The sequence below is a fragment of the Pseudoliparis swirei genome, chromosome 24 (assembly GCF_029220125.1).
Source record: "Pseudoliparis swirei isolate HS2019 ecotype Mariana Trench chromosome 24, NWPU_hadal_v1, whole genome shotgun sequence".
NCBI classification, from domain to species: Eukaryota; Metazoa; Chordata; class Actinopteri; order Perciformes; family Liparidae; genus Pseudoliparis; species Pseudoliparis swirei.
This window is the reverse complement of record NC_079411.1, coordinates 19,921,340-19,936,541: the sequence shown is the minus strand read 5'-3', so window position 1 is coordinate 19,936,541 and position 15,202 is coordinate 19,921,340. Positions and strand designations below refer to the sequence as shown.

The following is a 15,202-nucleotide window of genomic DNA, read 5'->3' as shown; positions in this document are numbered from 1 at the left end:
CTGGCTAATTATGATCTTCATAATAGTTAGCGAACAGATTTGTATTTCCGTTCCCATATTTTCAAATTAAAAGCACAAGTAAAGGACCCGACAATGTAGTGAGGAAGTTTAAAATCTAATCAGGTTGAGTTCCATATCAAAGCCCTCCTCTGAAACCCTTTGAGCGGGAAGAACCACAGGTTGGAGATGGTACTCGAACGAAAACATCCGACACAGCAGCCATCTTAGAATACGTCTCTCGACTAACATTTATTTTGAAATCAAACCGGATACAGTTTAAGTCATCCGTGTTGGACATCTTTAGGGAGTTTGTTCCTTGTTTCTTAGCAACAGAACGAAGAAAAATGGCTGCGGTTTTGAATTAATATAACATATCTTTCTTGCAGGAACAACCATAAATTATACCAGTATGTTGTGTGGCTTGTAGTCTGACAGCATCGACATGGTGTTATAATTGCCCCAGTGGCCTAATGGATAAGGCACTGGCCTCCTAAGCCAGGGATTGTGGGTTCGAGTCCCATCTGGGGTGTCCTGTTTTTAAATGCACAAAGTACATGGTCTCAAGAACTCAACTATTATAATGCAATCCAATTGATTCAATTAGTGTTAATTACTACATTCTTCATGTTTCAACCACAAGTTGATTTTCATTGGGTTAATCCTATTAGATTACATTTCTAGATATATTGTAACTGTGATGGACGTAATGGGTATTTACTCTAGTGATGCAGGGGTGTCAGATGTACCAGATGTGTGTTTACATATGTAGACTCTGGCTCGGCAAAATGAGGCGACCTCTTTTTTTCTATTTTTATGTATTAATCTTCCTGAAGGGTGGGTTTGTGGTCCGTTTGTATACATTAACAAAATGAAAATATGTTTAAGTACATGTTTGTGTGATGCATCTAAAGCTGCAGAATGCTTTCTGCAATTGCATTTAAGTGTACTTGCTCACAGAAACCAACATGGATCATAAATTGGATACTTTTCAATAATGGTGGTTTTTACAACATTAATTTGGTTTTGTAGTCTTGAAATAGTTTCTCTATGTGGCTACTAATGTATGACGCATTGTAAAAAACTATGTACATATACCAATAGATATTAACATAAAATAAACATTCAACAGATTATATATTCCACATATGGGAATCCTTTATGCAATGAAACAAGACAGGTTTTGTGAATAATCAGCCAACTTTATTGATTTCTCAGCTCAGTGTTGTGCATTTTTCAGGTGCTTTGTTTGATCGGACCAGTCAGAAAGCTAGCACTCTCGCAGTCTGTGCAGCAGGAGCTGGCGAACAGCCTTCAGGAACATTATGGGCACCCCACTACACAACAGAAAACAAAAGGAAACAAGAAACATTTCATTAATATGCTTTCAGTTGAAATGGTTGTATATTTATCACGGCAGCTTCCAAAAACCAACCAGATATAATTTACAATAAGATTCTAAGCAGAGTGTAATTCTCTGCCCGACAAAATAAAAAGCTTTATTGGACTTCATGTTCAAAAATTATACAGCAGCCGTTAATGAGTCCCAGCGTCTAATTTCCAGGTAGATTTGCACTGCTCACCTCTGGACTCATGTCGAAGTAGAGCTCAGGCATGATTTCCCAGGGGAGCTACCTGGAGATGGCACACCTCATCCTCCAAAAGACCCTGGTCAGACAGACATGTTGGCATTTTTACTTTACATCATAATATATAAATATATATATATAATCCCGCCACTGAATATTCTGCTGACTCAATGAAGCCAATACAATTGAAGGAACCCGAGGCAGCGCTTCATGCTGCCATTTGCATTGAACATATTGCAACGGTTATATTTAGTGCAACTGGGACAGCAGGAAGTACCCAGTTAGTAGAGTAAGAGAGAGAGGGGGGGGAAGATATGTTAGTATTGAATGTTCAAATGTGGCTCAGGTCACTATCAAACCCCAGTCATTGGACAGCAGTCCTCAATGGTGTTCGCGAAAACCCGGCCATATCACTCTGGCACACTTCGACACCTAAACACAGACGAGCTCAGTGCCAGGCTTTAATGATGTGCTGCTTGTTTAGTGCAATGGGATAAGCTTGACTTTGGTAAACATTAAAAGAGTAACTTTTGCCGAACAGTGACCACAGTGTAAGAACAGCACAAGAGGAAAAGAAACAGCAAAGGGACTCAGAGAAAGTTGTTCTGTAGCAACCATAAGCTGGTGGTCATACCTGCCCACGTAAGGCTGCAGCAGCAACAAAAAAAACTGAATTTAGTACCTGTGTGCTTTAACACATGCCAATTCAAGGTTTAAGTTAAAGACAAATAATGTATTATCCTATGGGATGCTTCATGTATACCTGTCCTGAATCCCCGGAGGAGATCCCATGGTTCTCGCTGCCATCAGTGTGGCCCAGGCTGCCACCAGGTCTTCCTCACGTTGATGTAAACACCTGCAGAGGGAAGACAGCGGGAAGTACCCAGTTAGTAGAGTGAAAAGAAAAGAAAAAAGCATGCTAGTATTTAATTTAATTTTCAAATGTGGCTCAGGTCACTATCAAACCCCAGTCATTGGACAGTAGTCCTCAATGGTGTTAGCGAAAACCCGGCCATATCACTCTGGCACACTTCGACACCTAAACACAGACGAGCTCAGTGCCAGGCTTTAATGATGTGCTGCTTGTTTAGTGCAGTGGGATAAGCTTAACTTTTTGTTAAACATTAAAAGAGTAACTTTTGCTAAGCAGTAACCACAGCATAAGAATAGCACAAGATGAAAATGACAGCAGAGGGACTCTGAAAGTTGTTCTGTAGCAACCATAAGCTAGTGGTCCACGCAAGCCTGCAGCAGCAAAACCCCACGTACTCAATTTAGTAAGTGTGCTTTAATGCTTGCCATTTCAAGACAACTTGTTATCCTAAGGGATGTTTCATGTATATCTGTCCTGTAATCCCGGAGGAGATCTATGGGATCTCGCTGCCACCAGGTCTTCCTCACATTGATGTAAACACCTGCAGAGGGAAGACAGCAGGAAGTACCCAGTTAGTAGCGTAAGAGAAGAAAAGAAAAAAGCACACTGGTATTGAATGTTCAAATGTGGCTCAGGTCACTATCAAACCCCAGTCATTGGACAGCAGTCCTCAATGGCGTTAGCGAAAACCCGGCCATATCACTCTGGCACACTTCGACACCTAAACACAGACGAGCTCAGTGCCAGGCTTTAATGATGTGCTGCTTGTTTAGTGCAATAGGATAAGCGCAACTTTTTCTCTTTAAAGCATTAAAAACGTAACTTTTGCCGAGCAGTGACCACATCATAAGAATAACACAAGAGGAAAAGAAACAGTAAAGGGACTCAGAGAAAGTTGTTCTGTAGCAACCATAAGCTAGTGGTCATACCTGCCCACCGTAAGGCTGCAGAAGCTAAACAAAAATATTAATTTAGTAACTGTGTGCTTTAACACATGCCAATTCAAAGTTTAAGTTAAAGACAAATAACGTATCATCCTATGGGATGCTTCATCTATACCTGTCCTGAATCCCCGGAGGAGATCCCATGGTTCTCGCTGCCACCAGTGTGGCCCAGGCTGCCACCAGGTCTTCCTCACGTTAATGTAAACACCTGCAGAGAGAAGACGCAGGAAGTACCCAGTTAGTAGAGTGAGAAGAAAAGAAAAAAAGCACACTAGTATTTAATGTTCAAATGTAGCTCAGGTCACTATCAAACCCCAGTCATTGGACAGCAGTCCTCAATGGTGTTAGCGAAAACCCGGCCATATCACTCTGGCACACTTCGACACCTAAACACAGACGAGCTCAGTGCCAGGCTTTAATGATGTGCTGCTTGTTTAGTGCAGTGGGATAAGCAAAAACAATCATAAACAGTCTTAAAAAAGTGTCACGATTTGTTTAGCTTTTTTCTCCATGAAGACAGATTACATTGACCTGCCTTTAACCCTCGTGTGCCTTGTGGGTTTTTTTTTTTGAATCAATCAAATCACCCCCCCCCCCCTTAGGATTGTTATTGACCAATTAATGCTATTAATGTGTAATGGTCGTCAAACAAACAACAAAAACAAAAAAAAATAACACTTAAAAAAAGAAAAAAACATTATTAATTTAAAATTTTTTTGAGTTTTTAATTAATGGCTCAAATTAAAAAAAGGTAAAAAAAATAAAAAAATAAAATAAAACAACAGGAGGGAACATTGAATGAATCAAAAAAAACCCAAAAGGCAGGGGGAGGGTGTAATATTGATTCGGGTCAAAATGACCCTAAGGCAACACAAGGGTTAAGCAGTTTTTTTAGCACAACAACTTATTCCTGCCAACTAAAGGATTTGACTCTGGACAGTCAAAGGATGCATTAAAAACATTCCCAAATGAATGAATTCCAGTAACTGTACTTGCAACACAAATGTACTTTAACTGCAACTACTTTGCTTTCCATGTATGCCGGAATTGGTGAAGACTCACATGCTTCCTCTTGTGGACACTCATCCACCTGGAAGTCCAGGTCAACAACGGTCGGCGCCTCCTTTCCAGCACCCTGGTATAAACTTTCCCCGGGAGGCTGAGCGGTGTGATACCAGGATAGTTCGAGCACATCCTCCTCCTCCTCCTCTATCTGCAGCTGAACCAGACATCGTGTCCACTGGGTATAGTGGGAGAGCTGGAAGAGGACACAAACAAATAAACACACTTGGCAATAAAAGAGACCATAAGAGTCTTGATGGCAAGATCCTCATGTGAGCAATAGTAAAAGAGCAGACAGTCCAGGACCTTCAGTTAAATAAAAGTCACTCTTTATATCATATCTAGTTGAAACGGAAGCACAGAATAGTGAACACGGTCCCCTTTCATTCTACTATAGATATGAGGCGTAAACAAAATTCGACCTAGCCACCATACTTAGTGCGCAAATCTTCCATCATATTAGAAAATTGTATTTTATGTATATAAATGGCTAATATTTTCAAAATGTCGCTTGTTTGATGGAATATTAAATGCTCTATGCTTAACGAGCGTGTACAGACACAGTAGCAACGAGAATGGTACAAGTGGGACGACAGAGACGTGTCTTCATGTTGTGTCCTTTAAAAGTTACATCTTAACCTCAGCGTATAAACTTCTTTACTAGAATGCAAGTCGTGAACGTAATAATGAAACGGCGCAGTAAGAGTTATTTCTCACCACGTGAACACGTCGTATCCAGACCACGATGTCGCGGTCGAAAGGGACGGAAACGGAAGTTCAGTTGGTTTTATAGTAAATTCACTTCCGGCTTCGATACTTCGTGCCCTGGGTTCTGCCTGCCAGGTCCGCTGCGCACAAAGAGACAGCTTGAACGCCTGAAGAAAAAAAAGCTGTTCTGATACATCCAGGCCCGAGATATATATATACTATGTCTATTTATACTATGTATATATATATTTTTATATATATATATAAAATATTATATATATAGTAAAAATGCATTTGAATTTAAAGAGAGTAGATTGAAAGTGTCATTAAAAGGTCTTATCTTTTTAATAACTCTAATTTTGACATGATTGCGTTCTAGTTTGAGGAAGAACAACCTTCTTCAAAGTCAACTCACTAGCTTTTTATATTATCTTATTTAGCAGATAGTATTTATTTGTTTTGGAGATCACCATGATAAAAACTATTTTCAATGATTAACTTTTCCTCTGAACCTGCTATTCTAATGATGGCTCTAATTGACACTTTACACTTGGTATCTTCAGTATCTTTAGTATTTGATAAGTACAAAATGTTTGTGAGATATATTTAGTGTCTCATCAGCTTCTTTAGATTGATTAAATAATGGATCCGTGTCTTCTGTCTGAAAATATATTTCCCCTTTCCAAAAAAGTTTTGCAAATCATGATTTTCATTGGCAAAACGTTTAAAATCACAATAATATTATGTTTTCTTCAGTTCTCAGTGGCTGTTTACCATGACACACAAATGACATCAGGAGGATAACATGAAACTCCAACGCAAGCTTTGACAAGTTTGACTTGACACTAACACAGGTTTAAATTTTATTTAGTGGTGTGCTCTCTTAAAGTTTTACCTTTTATGTTCTGCTGTTTTCAAAGAGCAGGTGCTCAGTGCGTTGTGGGCCGTGATATGAAACATACAGGTTTTGAACTCTGTTGGAATTCAATTCAATTCAGTTTATTTTATACAATCCAATATCACAAATTCCGAATTTGCCTCAGCGGGCTTTACAATCTGTCCCAGGACGTCACATCGGATCAGGAAAACCTTTCACTGGAAAAAAAAAAGAAGGAAGAACCCTTCAGGAGAGCAACAGAGGATCCCTGTCCCCGGATGGACAGAAGCAATAGATGTCATGTGTACAGAATGAAGCATTACAGTTACATAAACACATTCAATGAATATGACAGAATGTATGAGTAGTTCGTAGTAGGCATGGCCCACCATCCAGAGGGAGGGGTGGGGGGGCAGGGTGCATCAGCAGGGCCATGACAGGAGGCCGGCTCACGAGGCAGAAGGCATCAGACACAGTCAGGTCCAAGGGACACTGTGAGAGGTGAAGTCACAACGACTACGGGAGGAAGCAGTTAGTAGAAAGAGTCTGTCCACTCGTTATCATTAGCTGCGGCAGCGAATCTGGTGATGTTTTCACCTTGTGAGTCTGTATATGTGTCATCACGGGAAAATGTAGTAGTGGAGACACATAACAGCAACTACCACAGAGGAGGAGTTGAGTACTCAGCCAGGTGTTCATATATCTTACCAGGTTAAGCCTACTATGCAAGAAAATTTAAATGTGTTATGCATCAAATTTTTTCAAAGTTGACTGATTTTTGTAGGGAAGACTGTGTAAAACGTATACACCTGCATCTGTTCAATGAAATGTCTACACTGCATACAAATGATGACATTCTACTTTTAAAGATGTTGGTAGATTTTTGTTGTTTTAGTTCATGATGACAATTAGATTTTCTTTTCAGCAAATAACAGTGATGATTAATAGGTGTTATATTAGAACTTGTGTTTGCACAAAGTGACACAGACACTGACATTGTGTCACTTTGTAAACCTTTGTTGGAGGGGTCATATTATTAATTGAACAGTTGAGAAGGACAGGAACCATGGGAAGAGAGGGATGTTAAAACACATGGTCTGCGTCTCAACCACTGGGCGACCAGGGCAACCCAGATATGAAGATTTCATTTTGCATAATCTACGTGTGCAACAAACGTGACGTTTAGTCATCGACCCAAACCTGAAGCACAGGCTTCTCTTTGAGCAGAACACACGACGATCTCACAAGTCTGGTCTGAGACCGAGAACCTTCTGGCCCTGAGCGAGATCCAGGCCCAGGGCGTTGACCTGGTGTGGATCGGCCTGCGCTACCTGGTGGACCGCTGTGGGTGAACGGGCACCCTCTGGAGTATGAGGCCTGGACCATCGGAGGAGGTCAGGACCAAGAGTGTCCAATATGGAAACGCTGTGGAGCTTTAACCAACGAGGGGCTGTGGGAGAGCTGGGACTGCCAGGAGAAACTCAACTTCTGTCACGGTGCTGTTAGCGTGGACCCAAAAGCACGACTCAGACAGGAGTACAAGCTGGGTCAAAACCGGGAGATCAGTCAAGGAAGCAAACAAGTCTAAAAAGGGGCAGGGCAGAGAATCAGAGGTCAGGACAGGCAGGTCAGGAATATATACTAATAACGCTGGAGAACTTGGCACTAAAACACAAGACAATCTGGCAGAGGACAAGTGGAAGTGAGGGAGCTAAATAGTGAGGGACTAATGAGGGGATGCTCTGCAGGTGAGAAGGGCGTGAGGACCAGGTGAAGGGAATGAGGGACTAACGAGGTGATCAGAGGCAGGTGAGGGGAGTTGGATTGACGAGATGTTGTGACAGGATGAAAACAACTCTAACAAAAAGGAAGGCGTGGAGCTAAACTGTTACAACTTCATCTGCTATTAAATGTTATTTTGGCAAGTGTGTCAGGTAACGTGACACTGGAGGTAATGTGTTATTCACATCTTTGTACAGGAAACTTTACATTTCCTTGATAATTTCTGCTTTGTACAAATACTTCCTATTATTTGTACTATTATGACAAGGTCAAGTTAGTGTTTGTGTGCCCTGAGATGGACTGGCGGCCTGTCCAGGGTGTCCCCTGCCTTCGCCCTATGTCAGCTGGGATCGGCTCCAGCGCCCCGGGACCCTGATGAGGATGAAGCGGTATTGAAAATGGATGGATGGAAGTTAGTGTTTGATCTGAAGTTATTTGAGCTTTCAAGACCATTTAGAAACTAACGAACCTGTCAATGGCAAACTTTTTTCTTCACATTTAAATATTTTGCCGAATGTTGAATCTTTAAGAGTATTTATGTAAATTTGGTCAGTACGGGTTGATATAACAGTTGCTATCTGGAGCGGAAAAAAACAATAAAAACAAGTCCAAAAACATTTTTGAGAAAGAGGAACATTTATTGACATTAAAAACCAGCCAGGCACGACGTCAGTCTGAGCAAACATACGCAGACCAAATAGCTATAAAAACAATTTCTATAAACTAAAGTCACAACAGAGGATCAATGAAGACTACTGGAGTGGCGCTTTTCATGAAGATAATCAACGAGGTAAAACTTCAATGTGTGAATTAGGGCACACGTAGATACACAGCAAACACTGAACTCGACTCTTCGTGAAGAGTGTGTAATGATCCATTTTGTTCAGTCAATTACGTCTTCCAATCTCCTCCACTTATGAGATCTTCCATTTGGCATTATTTATATATACAATATGAAAATATAATAATCATTTTCAACGTATCACCTTATTTTAATATTTATAATGATAAATATTTATGGCAAAGAAGATAAAAAATAGTCACAACCAATAATTCTGTATCTAGTCCAATATTTACAAATCAAAGGTGAAGCTGGAAAACGTCCACATCTCTCCAGCAAGGATTGTGTGCAACTTTTAGAAACACAGTCGCACACAACGATGAAGCAATGTTCTGGAAAGATGGTCACGGGAGGTGACCGACTCCAAAACTAAATCTGAAATAATAAAATGCATCACAGTTGTATATAAACTTATTTAGCAGTTGGCAACAAATGGCTATATTGTGATTTTATTCCAATAATGTAGCCGTGTGAACACTTTTTATTATCTGAACCTGCGTCAAATAACATAAAATAAAATCTAATTCAGAAACATTGCTCAATTTTAATGCAAGTTTTGAAAATATGTCAAAAGCCAGAGCTCTACTCTCTGCCGTGCTTTGAGTCACAGCACAGTCACTGAGCCTTTTTCTTTTTAGTGGCAGCCAGACCTCAGGGTGTCCACACGGAGAGTGAGAGGAGGAATACGTTCACTTCACAGCGGGGAGTGTCACTTCAGCCCAAGCTTGACATTAAGAGAAAACTTGGTCGCGCTGGTTCACAGTCAGCTCCTCGGATCCCTTTTCTTTTTTCTTCATTCGTGAGGCTTTCAGGGAGAAAATAATGTATCCGATTATCCCTCATACTTTATCCTGTTTTGTGGCCCGTCGGTGACGTTCTTCAGGATTTGAGGCCCATTCGAGCCATCAGCTGTTCATAGACAGTCCAAGCCATAGCCGCCATCAGGGTGCGACGCAGAGACCTGGGGACAGCCCCACGGAAAAACCCGCCCGTGCCGTGCTCCTAGAGGTAGAGGAGGAGACCAGGAAAGATCAGTACGACACTGACGTAGTTGCCAAGCTACACCCTTCTAGGCCACAACAATGAGCGGCGTTTCTCCCTGAAAACTAAGTGCACATGCGGCAAGTAAAAGAAAACACTGACGGCTGTGATCACATGAGCGCACACACACACACACCTTGTAGATGTAGCGGATAGCATCCGCGGTGCTCCAGTGGGACGGGCTGATTTGAATGTGGGTCTTCACCACGTCCGCTGGATGTGTGGCCAGCGACGCCATGACACCTGCCACCATCCCACAGCTGAAGTTCACCAGCGGAGCGTAGGGCGACGACGTGACCTCTGAGAGACGAGAGACCAGGTATCAGGAGAAAAGTAGAAGGGCATGTTTCACGAAAGAGTTGTTGTACTAAAATGAACACAAACTGCGGTCAGGTTTCTGACTCAAACGCAAATATATACAGAATGTCCAGGAAAAAAGTGGCAAACAAATTGCGTATTAAAACGTGTTTCTATCCACGAACTATTAACTATCAACTATTAATCAATTTTAAATGCACAAAAAAAACAGGTGCATAAAAACCCACTGTTGCTGCGTATAAAACCGCTTAAAGACATGTATTTAAGAGCCTTTAACTAATCACGATACACTTTACTGATTTTCTGTAGCACAAGGACACCACTTAAGAGGACCAGCTGCTCATCAGATCTCGATATAGAAAACAGCGCTTCGCATTTTAATGACCTGCATTTTGATGAGCTGATGCCGCGTGGCTCTCACCTTGAGGCAGCGCCTTCTTGGCTTGGCTGTAGAACATGACGTAGATGCCGGAGAACGGAGCATCTCGGAGCAGCGTGGCAGTCAGCCCCGAGAACAGAGCCCTGATTCCCTCCGTCTCATACACACTCCTCAGAGCTCCTGCCACACTCACATAGTTGTAACAGCCACTCTGCAACAACGTACGAAGATGGAAAATGAATATGGAACATATTTATTTAAAATGTTGCAGACACTGTCTTTTCACCTGGATACAGTTTACATTTTTTGATTTTTAATTACAGCGTTGCAGGCAGTAGTTCTAAGTATGTCCATGCGAGGAGCAATGATCATTTATCGGGCACAACGTCTCTTACTCATTCACTGGAGGTATGGCATGCTCCGGAGTCGGAAAAGAGGACTCTGTACTCAAGAGTCATAAGTATATCTACAAAATAAGACTCCTCTATTGGTGAACCAATGGCCCAACGAACAGTAGCTTCCATTATTGTGGCTTTAGTATTCATAAAATAGCTTAGTTGAATCAATATTTGTAGTTTTTTTTTGTCACCTATGTATTTAAAATATGTGTAAAGGCCCCTGATTCTGGGATGAAATGTCATCCGGAAAAAAAGTGGCACTTAACAAGATACTGGAAACAAAGACAAATGATTGCCTCAACTCTATCATTCATCAACAATGGTCTTGAATTGTAAACTGCCCAGTTCATCAATTCAAACGCGACTGTGAGAAGATGTTCAGTCCACCAATCATGCAGCAGATCTCAGGTCAGAAGGGCTCGGGGGTCCCTCAGTGTAAACTTTTTTTTTTAACTGCTGCTCACCTCAAAGCGCGTCTTGATGACAGTGAACGGCAGCATGCAGACACCAGCCACAGCTCTGGCGCTCGCTCCGAGCAGAACAGCCTCGCCAGCGTTGGGTGCCCGCTCCAGGAAGTAGTGCTGCTTCAGGGAGTAGAAGGTGCTGAAGTAGATGCCCACGCCCGGGATGCAGCGCACAAATGACTGCCAGAGAGAAATGGCTTGTGTTAAACATTTACATCAAACAACAGGGTTTATAACTGCCGAAAATTAATTGTACAGTCAAGTTACTCACTGGTGTAACTCCCTTCCACAGACTGAAGAAATTCTCTGTCCTGATAACATTGATTAAAATGGTAAACATCCCCACCTTTGGTGCGCTGCAGGAAGACATTTAGGAATAGTTAGTTAGACACATTCAAGGTGCAAACATAAAAAAGACAAACATATGGGCACTCAATGGCAAAGATAAACAGTTTGGACTGTTAAAAAATTGTTATGAACGATGGCCTTAACCCATTGAACGATCTTTACCCGTTAACATTTCCTGTTCCTGTTACAAGTCGGGCTAATTGCAATCTAGCGGCCTGACAGTATGATTACAGAGTGCTGGTGTGACTATTTGCCCTATATGGGTCAGACCAGCAGATTCAGGCCAGCACTGCTTGCAAATCATGTCCTGCCAGGCTGTGTTTGTGTCATTTGTATCTGGAGAACATGTCGTGAAAAAAGGTAGAACAAAAGAAAGACAAAACTAGGGCCATGCTCAAGTACATGCGTCTGATGGCATGCAGCAGAATGTGTGGTGGATGTGGGTTTGCATGACATGAAGTGTGTGTACACGCAGTCGCACACACACCCCGGCTTGGCATTGTTCTGCTGGGTCTGCAGCCGTGTCTTGATCAGATCCAAAGGCTGGAAGAGCAGCGTAGAGCAGGTGCCGCTGAGAGAGCCACACACAAAGGCTTTGAGCGCTGGGTGAGCCTGAAGACGATGACAGACAGAGAGGGACAGTAGAGGAGAGAGACAGAAGGATGGAAAGATAGAGAGGATGGAAGAATGGCAAAGAGACGAGGGCAGATAAATCATGGAGAAAGAGGGTGGTGTTGGAGGATGACAGACGAGAAGCAAAGAAAAACATAAAGGATTAGTCACAATGGAAAAGCATAATGTGAAAATGTGACATTCAACATCTTTCTCGTCATTGGTCACCTCTCCTTGAAAGCCACAGACTCTCGCGAAAGGGCATGGAAATATTATCCGTACAAATATTTGCATTACAAAATCTTGACACGACAGAAATGTGCCCCCAAAATACAGATGATCTCATAAACATATAGTGGACTTTAAATGAAATACAAATATGCTTGCATGACAAAAGAAAGACAAGCCTGTAGCACGGAGGCGAGGCCAGGTTCCTCACAGTGGAGATGATGGAGATGTGCAGAGACAGTCGCACACGCACACACACACGCACGATGGAATTAAACAGACGTGACATTATCTGTGGTTACATGCCTCATGGGCAAACATGAGACACAAACATAAACAGACAAACAATACATTTAGCTTAATTTTAAAGTTAATACTTCCAGAAAAAAATATTTAAATGGAGAAACAAAATGTTTCTAATAGGGCCATAACTACAATTCAGACAACACACACACACAATAAAATTACTCCCCCATGCATAAGCTATCCGCGAGAAAGAGAAAAATCATTCCTGCCATAAGACAAAATTATGTTTCGATAACTATTGTTTTGTTTGTGTTGTTTTATTTGATGTATCTTTATAAGTTTATTCCAATACCAATATCTGAATATCTCTAAGAAATAAAAGCGCATTGCTCTTTGAAAGGCCTATTCTTGCATTATTATGCTCTTATATCATCTTCAAGTGGTAGTGTGCACCCTTTCAATATTATCTCTTGGACAATATATTGAGCACCACAATTAGTAATTGTGACATGACTATTTTAGAAAATGTTGAAAAATAGGCAGCAGGCATATTTTTTATTTCCTAACAACGAGCATGTCTTTCTCATGACCATGTGCAGAAGATAAGTCTGTAAAGATCTATAATTATGCATTCATGGCATCCAATGTGGATCTGGAACACACACACACACACCTGTAATAAAGGAGTGTGATCAGTATTGCCCACATGTAGTTTAAATTGCTGTGCCATCAGGTTGGACTGGGTGTTTGTTTTATCATTAACCAACCACTGGTAGCTTGGTTGAACAGTCCAAAGGTTAAAGGTTAAAATCAGCTAACTATTATAAGGACACACGCACAAAAGCTGCTTTATTTGTACAGGAAAATATCTGCACAAATATATAAAATATGTATGTATTCACCCTCTAACTGACAGATTGAGACCACCGACTGTATGATGACCTTACTCAGGGCAGGAGACCCCGCAGGTGCAACTCACCGCTGATAAATCCATCTTGGACCTGGATGCGGAGTCCAGCTTCTCCCCCGGTGATGCCGTTTTGAAGCTGGTTAATTTCAACCCACGTTACTAAAAGAGGGCAGAAATCAGATGACAGCCGCCAGTCACAATTCACAAACAATATGTTCGACTGCAAAGTGTCCACGAAGCCTGTAGCGGCAAGCTAGCGTTATTAATGAACCGTTAGCTGTCAGAGTGCCGGTATGCTGAGGAAACGGTACCGTTGGTATGACGTCAGCTTTATGACTAACTGACCAGCAAGACACGTCCGAGTCAGGTGTAGCGAGTGATTACAACAAAGTGGGCTACTTCTAAAGGCAAACCTGCCAGCTACGACATCCACTTATTTCTTTATTAAGGCTTCACTCGGTCACGATGGTAACTTGACTAGCTAGCGACAGTGGCTCGCTAACTTAGCATGCTAGCTCCACTCACCTCCCTCCGGTGCGTGTCAAGGGTTGATGGAGTTGATGGTCACGCCTGCCAGCTTCAGGAGCGCCATGTTTAGTGTTCACTGTGGCAATCTGCGGAAGTTTCTCACGAGTCTCGCGGCTGTAAACACCGTTTCCAGGCTGAACGTAGAACTTTGTCAATAATGATCATCCACCGGCTAGCTAGCTAACGCGGGTGTTAGCTCACCCTCGTAGTGACCCTCGTGACGTCACGTTGTTCAACGCCTCTGTTCAGGGCTCTCAAGTCTCATGCATTGAGCGGGAGACTCACGCATTTCGGTCTTATCTCACGCACTCCCGCCACACATCGAATTCCTCACGCTGAAAAAACCTCTCGGCTATTTAATGCTTGAATGCAGGGATGCTCAATACGCCGATCGATTGTTCCGCTGCAGAGCTCCGACGCCGGTCTGCGCGCATTGGGATGGAGCAAAAAAATAGTCACTAGCACCCCCGTCAACAACTCTTTTCGGCTCGATGCCGGCGCGCGCAACGGTCAGCTGTATCGGGTGCTGATGGAAATCTCACGCTTGCCTGTCTTCAAAACTTGAGAGCCCTGCTGTTGCACCGTGTCGCTCAAATGCTGGTCATGCTCTGCCGCGGGCCCTGAAAGATGTTGAACCTCTTGTCTAATGTCAGTCGTCAGTGTGGCGTTATCGCTACTTGCTGCTGCGTCTGACTGGCAGAGCTCACATCAGGAGGTCACACTGGCTCGTTTGGTCAGTGGAGGAAATGTGGTTCGTGTGCGAGATCGGCATTGTAAAGCACTAATCATTGTAATATGTAGAGTTCACATTGTTTAAATTATATACTTTTCGTTTTAAACAATCGATATGTGCAAGTCATTGCATCTCTAAAAGTGGCCTCAGGGTGTCGCTGTTGCACCACGTGTCAGGCAGCCCTCATGAAAAGTAGCTGAAGGTAGCAAACGCGTTTTTGTTTTTTACTGTATATATCGTACTGTACATTATCCGACGACATTTGTGCAACTATTTACATGTATTTATTGAAACTAGTAAACAGAATTATACTTTCTAAATTA

The 15,202-nt window shown here is 42.2% G+C and overlaps 1 protein-coding gene, 1 long non-coding RNA gene and 1 other non-coding gene across 9 annotated transcripts; 1 reads left to right on the top strand and 2 right to left on the bottom strand.

Moving 5' to 3' along the window:
* Positions 1 to 456: 456 nt before the first annotated feature.
* On the top strand, positions 457 to 529 carry trnar-ccu (transfer RNA arginine (anticodon CCU)). Its single transcript has one exon. It is a non-coding gene; the product is annotated as a tRNA-Arg (tRNA).
* Positions 530 to 1,178: 649 nt separating this feature from the next.
* Positions 1,179 to 5,273, bottom strand: LOC130190018 (uncharacterized). Of its 5 annotated transcripts, none has more exons than XR_008830896.1 (7): positions 5,184 to 5,273; positions 4,467 to 4,662; positions 3,109 to 3,790; positions 2,856 to 3,001; positions 2,350 to 2,442; positions 1,581 to 1,665; positions 1,179 to 1,334 (listed from the first exon to the last, which is right to left on the bottom strand). It is a non-coding gene; the product is annotated as an uncharacterized LOC130190018 (long non-coding RNA). The 5 variants fall into 5 exon arrangements; XR_008830893.1 differs by having other exon boundaries at positions 2,856 to 3,181; positions 3,520 to 3,790; XR_008830894.1 differs by having other exon boundaries at positions 2,856 to 3,612; positions 3,718 to 3,790.
* A 3,173-nt stretch (positions 5,274 to 8,446) lies between these two features.
* LOC130189505 (mitochondrial glycine transporter B-like) lies at positions 8,447 to 14,770 on the bottom strand. Of its 3 annotated transcripts, none has more exons than XM_056408338.1 (8): positions 14,144 to 14,770; positions 13,688 to 13,777; positions 12,110 to 12,234; positions 11,546 to 11,630; positions 11,275 to 11,454; positions 10,455 to 10,623; positions 9,852 to 10,015; positions 8,447 to 9,676 (listed from the first exon to the last, which is right to left on the bottom strand). In XM_056408338.1, the coding sequence occupies exons 2-8, from the start codon at positions 13,700 to 13,702 to the stop codon at positions 9,554 to 9,556; spliced, it is 861 nt and encodes a 286-aa protein (XP_056264313.1). In that variant the 5' UTR covers positions 13,703 to 13,777; positions 14,144 to 14,770; the 3' UTR covers positions 8,447 to 9,553. The 3 variants fall into 3 exon arrangements, with proteins under 3 accessions (XP_056264313.1, XP_056264314.1, XP_056264312.1); XM_056408339.1 differs by lacking the exon at positions 14,144 to 14,770 and adding an exon at positions 13,930 to 14,032; XM_056408337.1 differs by lacking the exon at positions 14,144 to 14,770 and having other exon boundaries at positions 12,674 to 13,773.
* Positions 14,771 to 15,202: the final 432 nt, after the last annotated feature.

What these genes read in the sequence shown, in the direction of transcription:
- LOC130189505 (XM_056408337.1), bottom strand. Translation starts at nt 12,751, where the DNA reads ATGTCACGTCTGTTTAATTCCATCGTGCGTGTGTGTGTGCGTGTGCGA. An exon ending in ACATCTCCATCATCTCCACT is followed by an intron (nt 12,235 to 12,673) that starts GTGAGGAACCTG and finishes CATCGTCTTCAG; the next exon opens with GCTCACCCAGCGCTCAAAGC. An exon ending in TGTGGAAGGGAGTTACACCA is followed by an intron (nt 11,455 to 11,545) that starts GTGAGTAACTTG and finishes TCTCTCTGGCAG; the next exon opens with TCATTTGTGCGCTGCATCCC.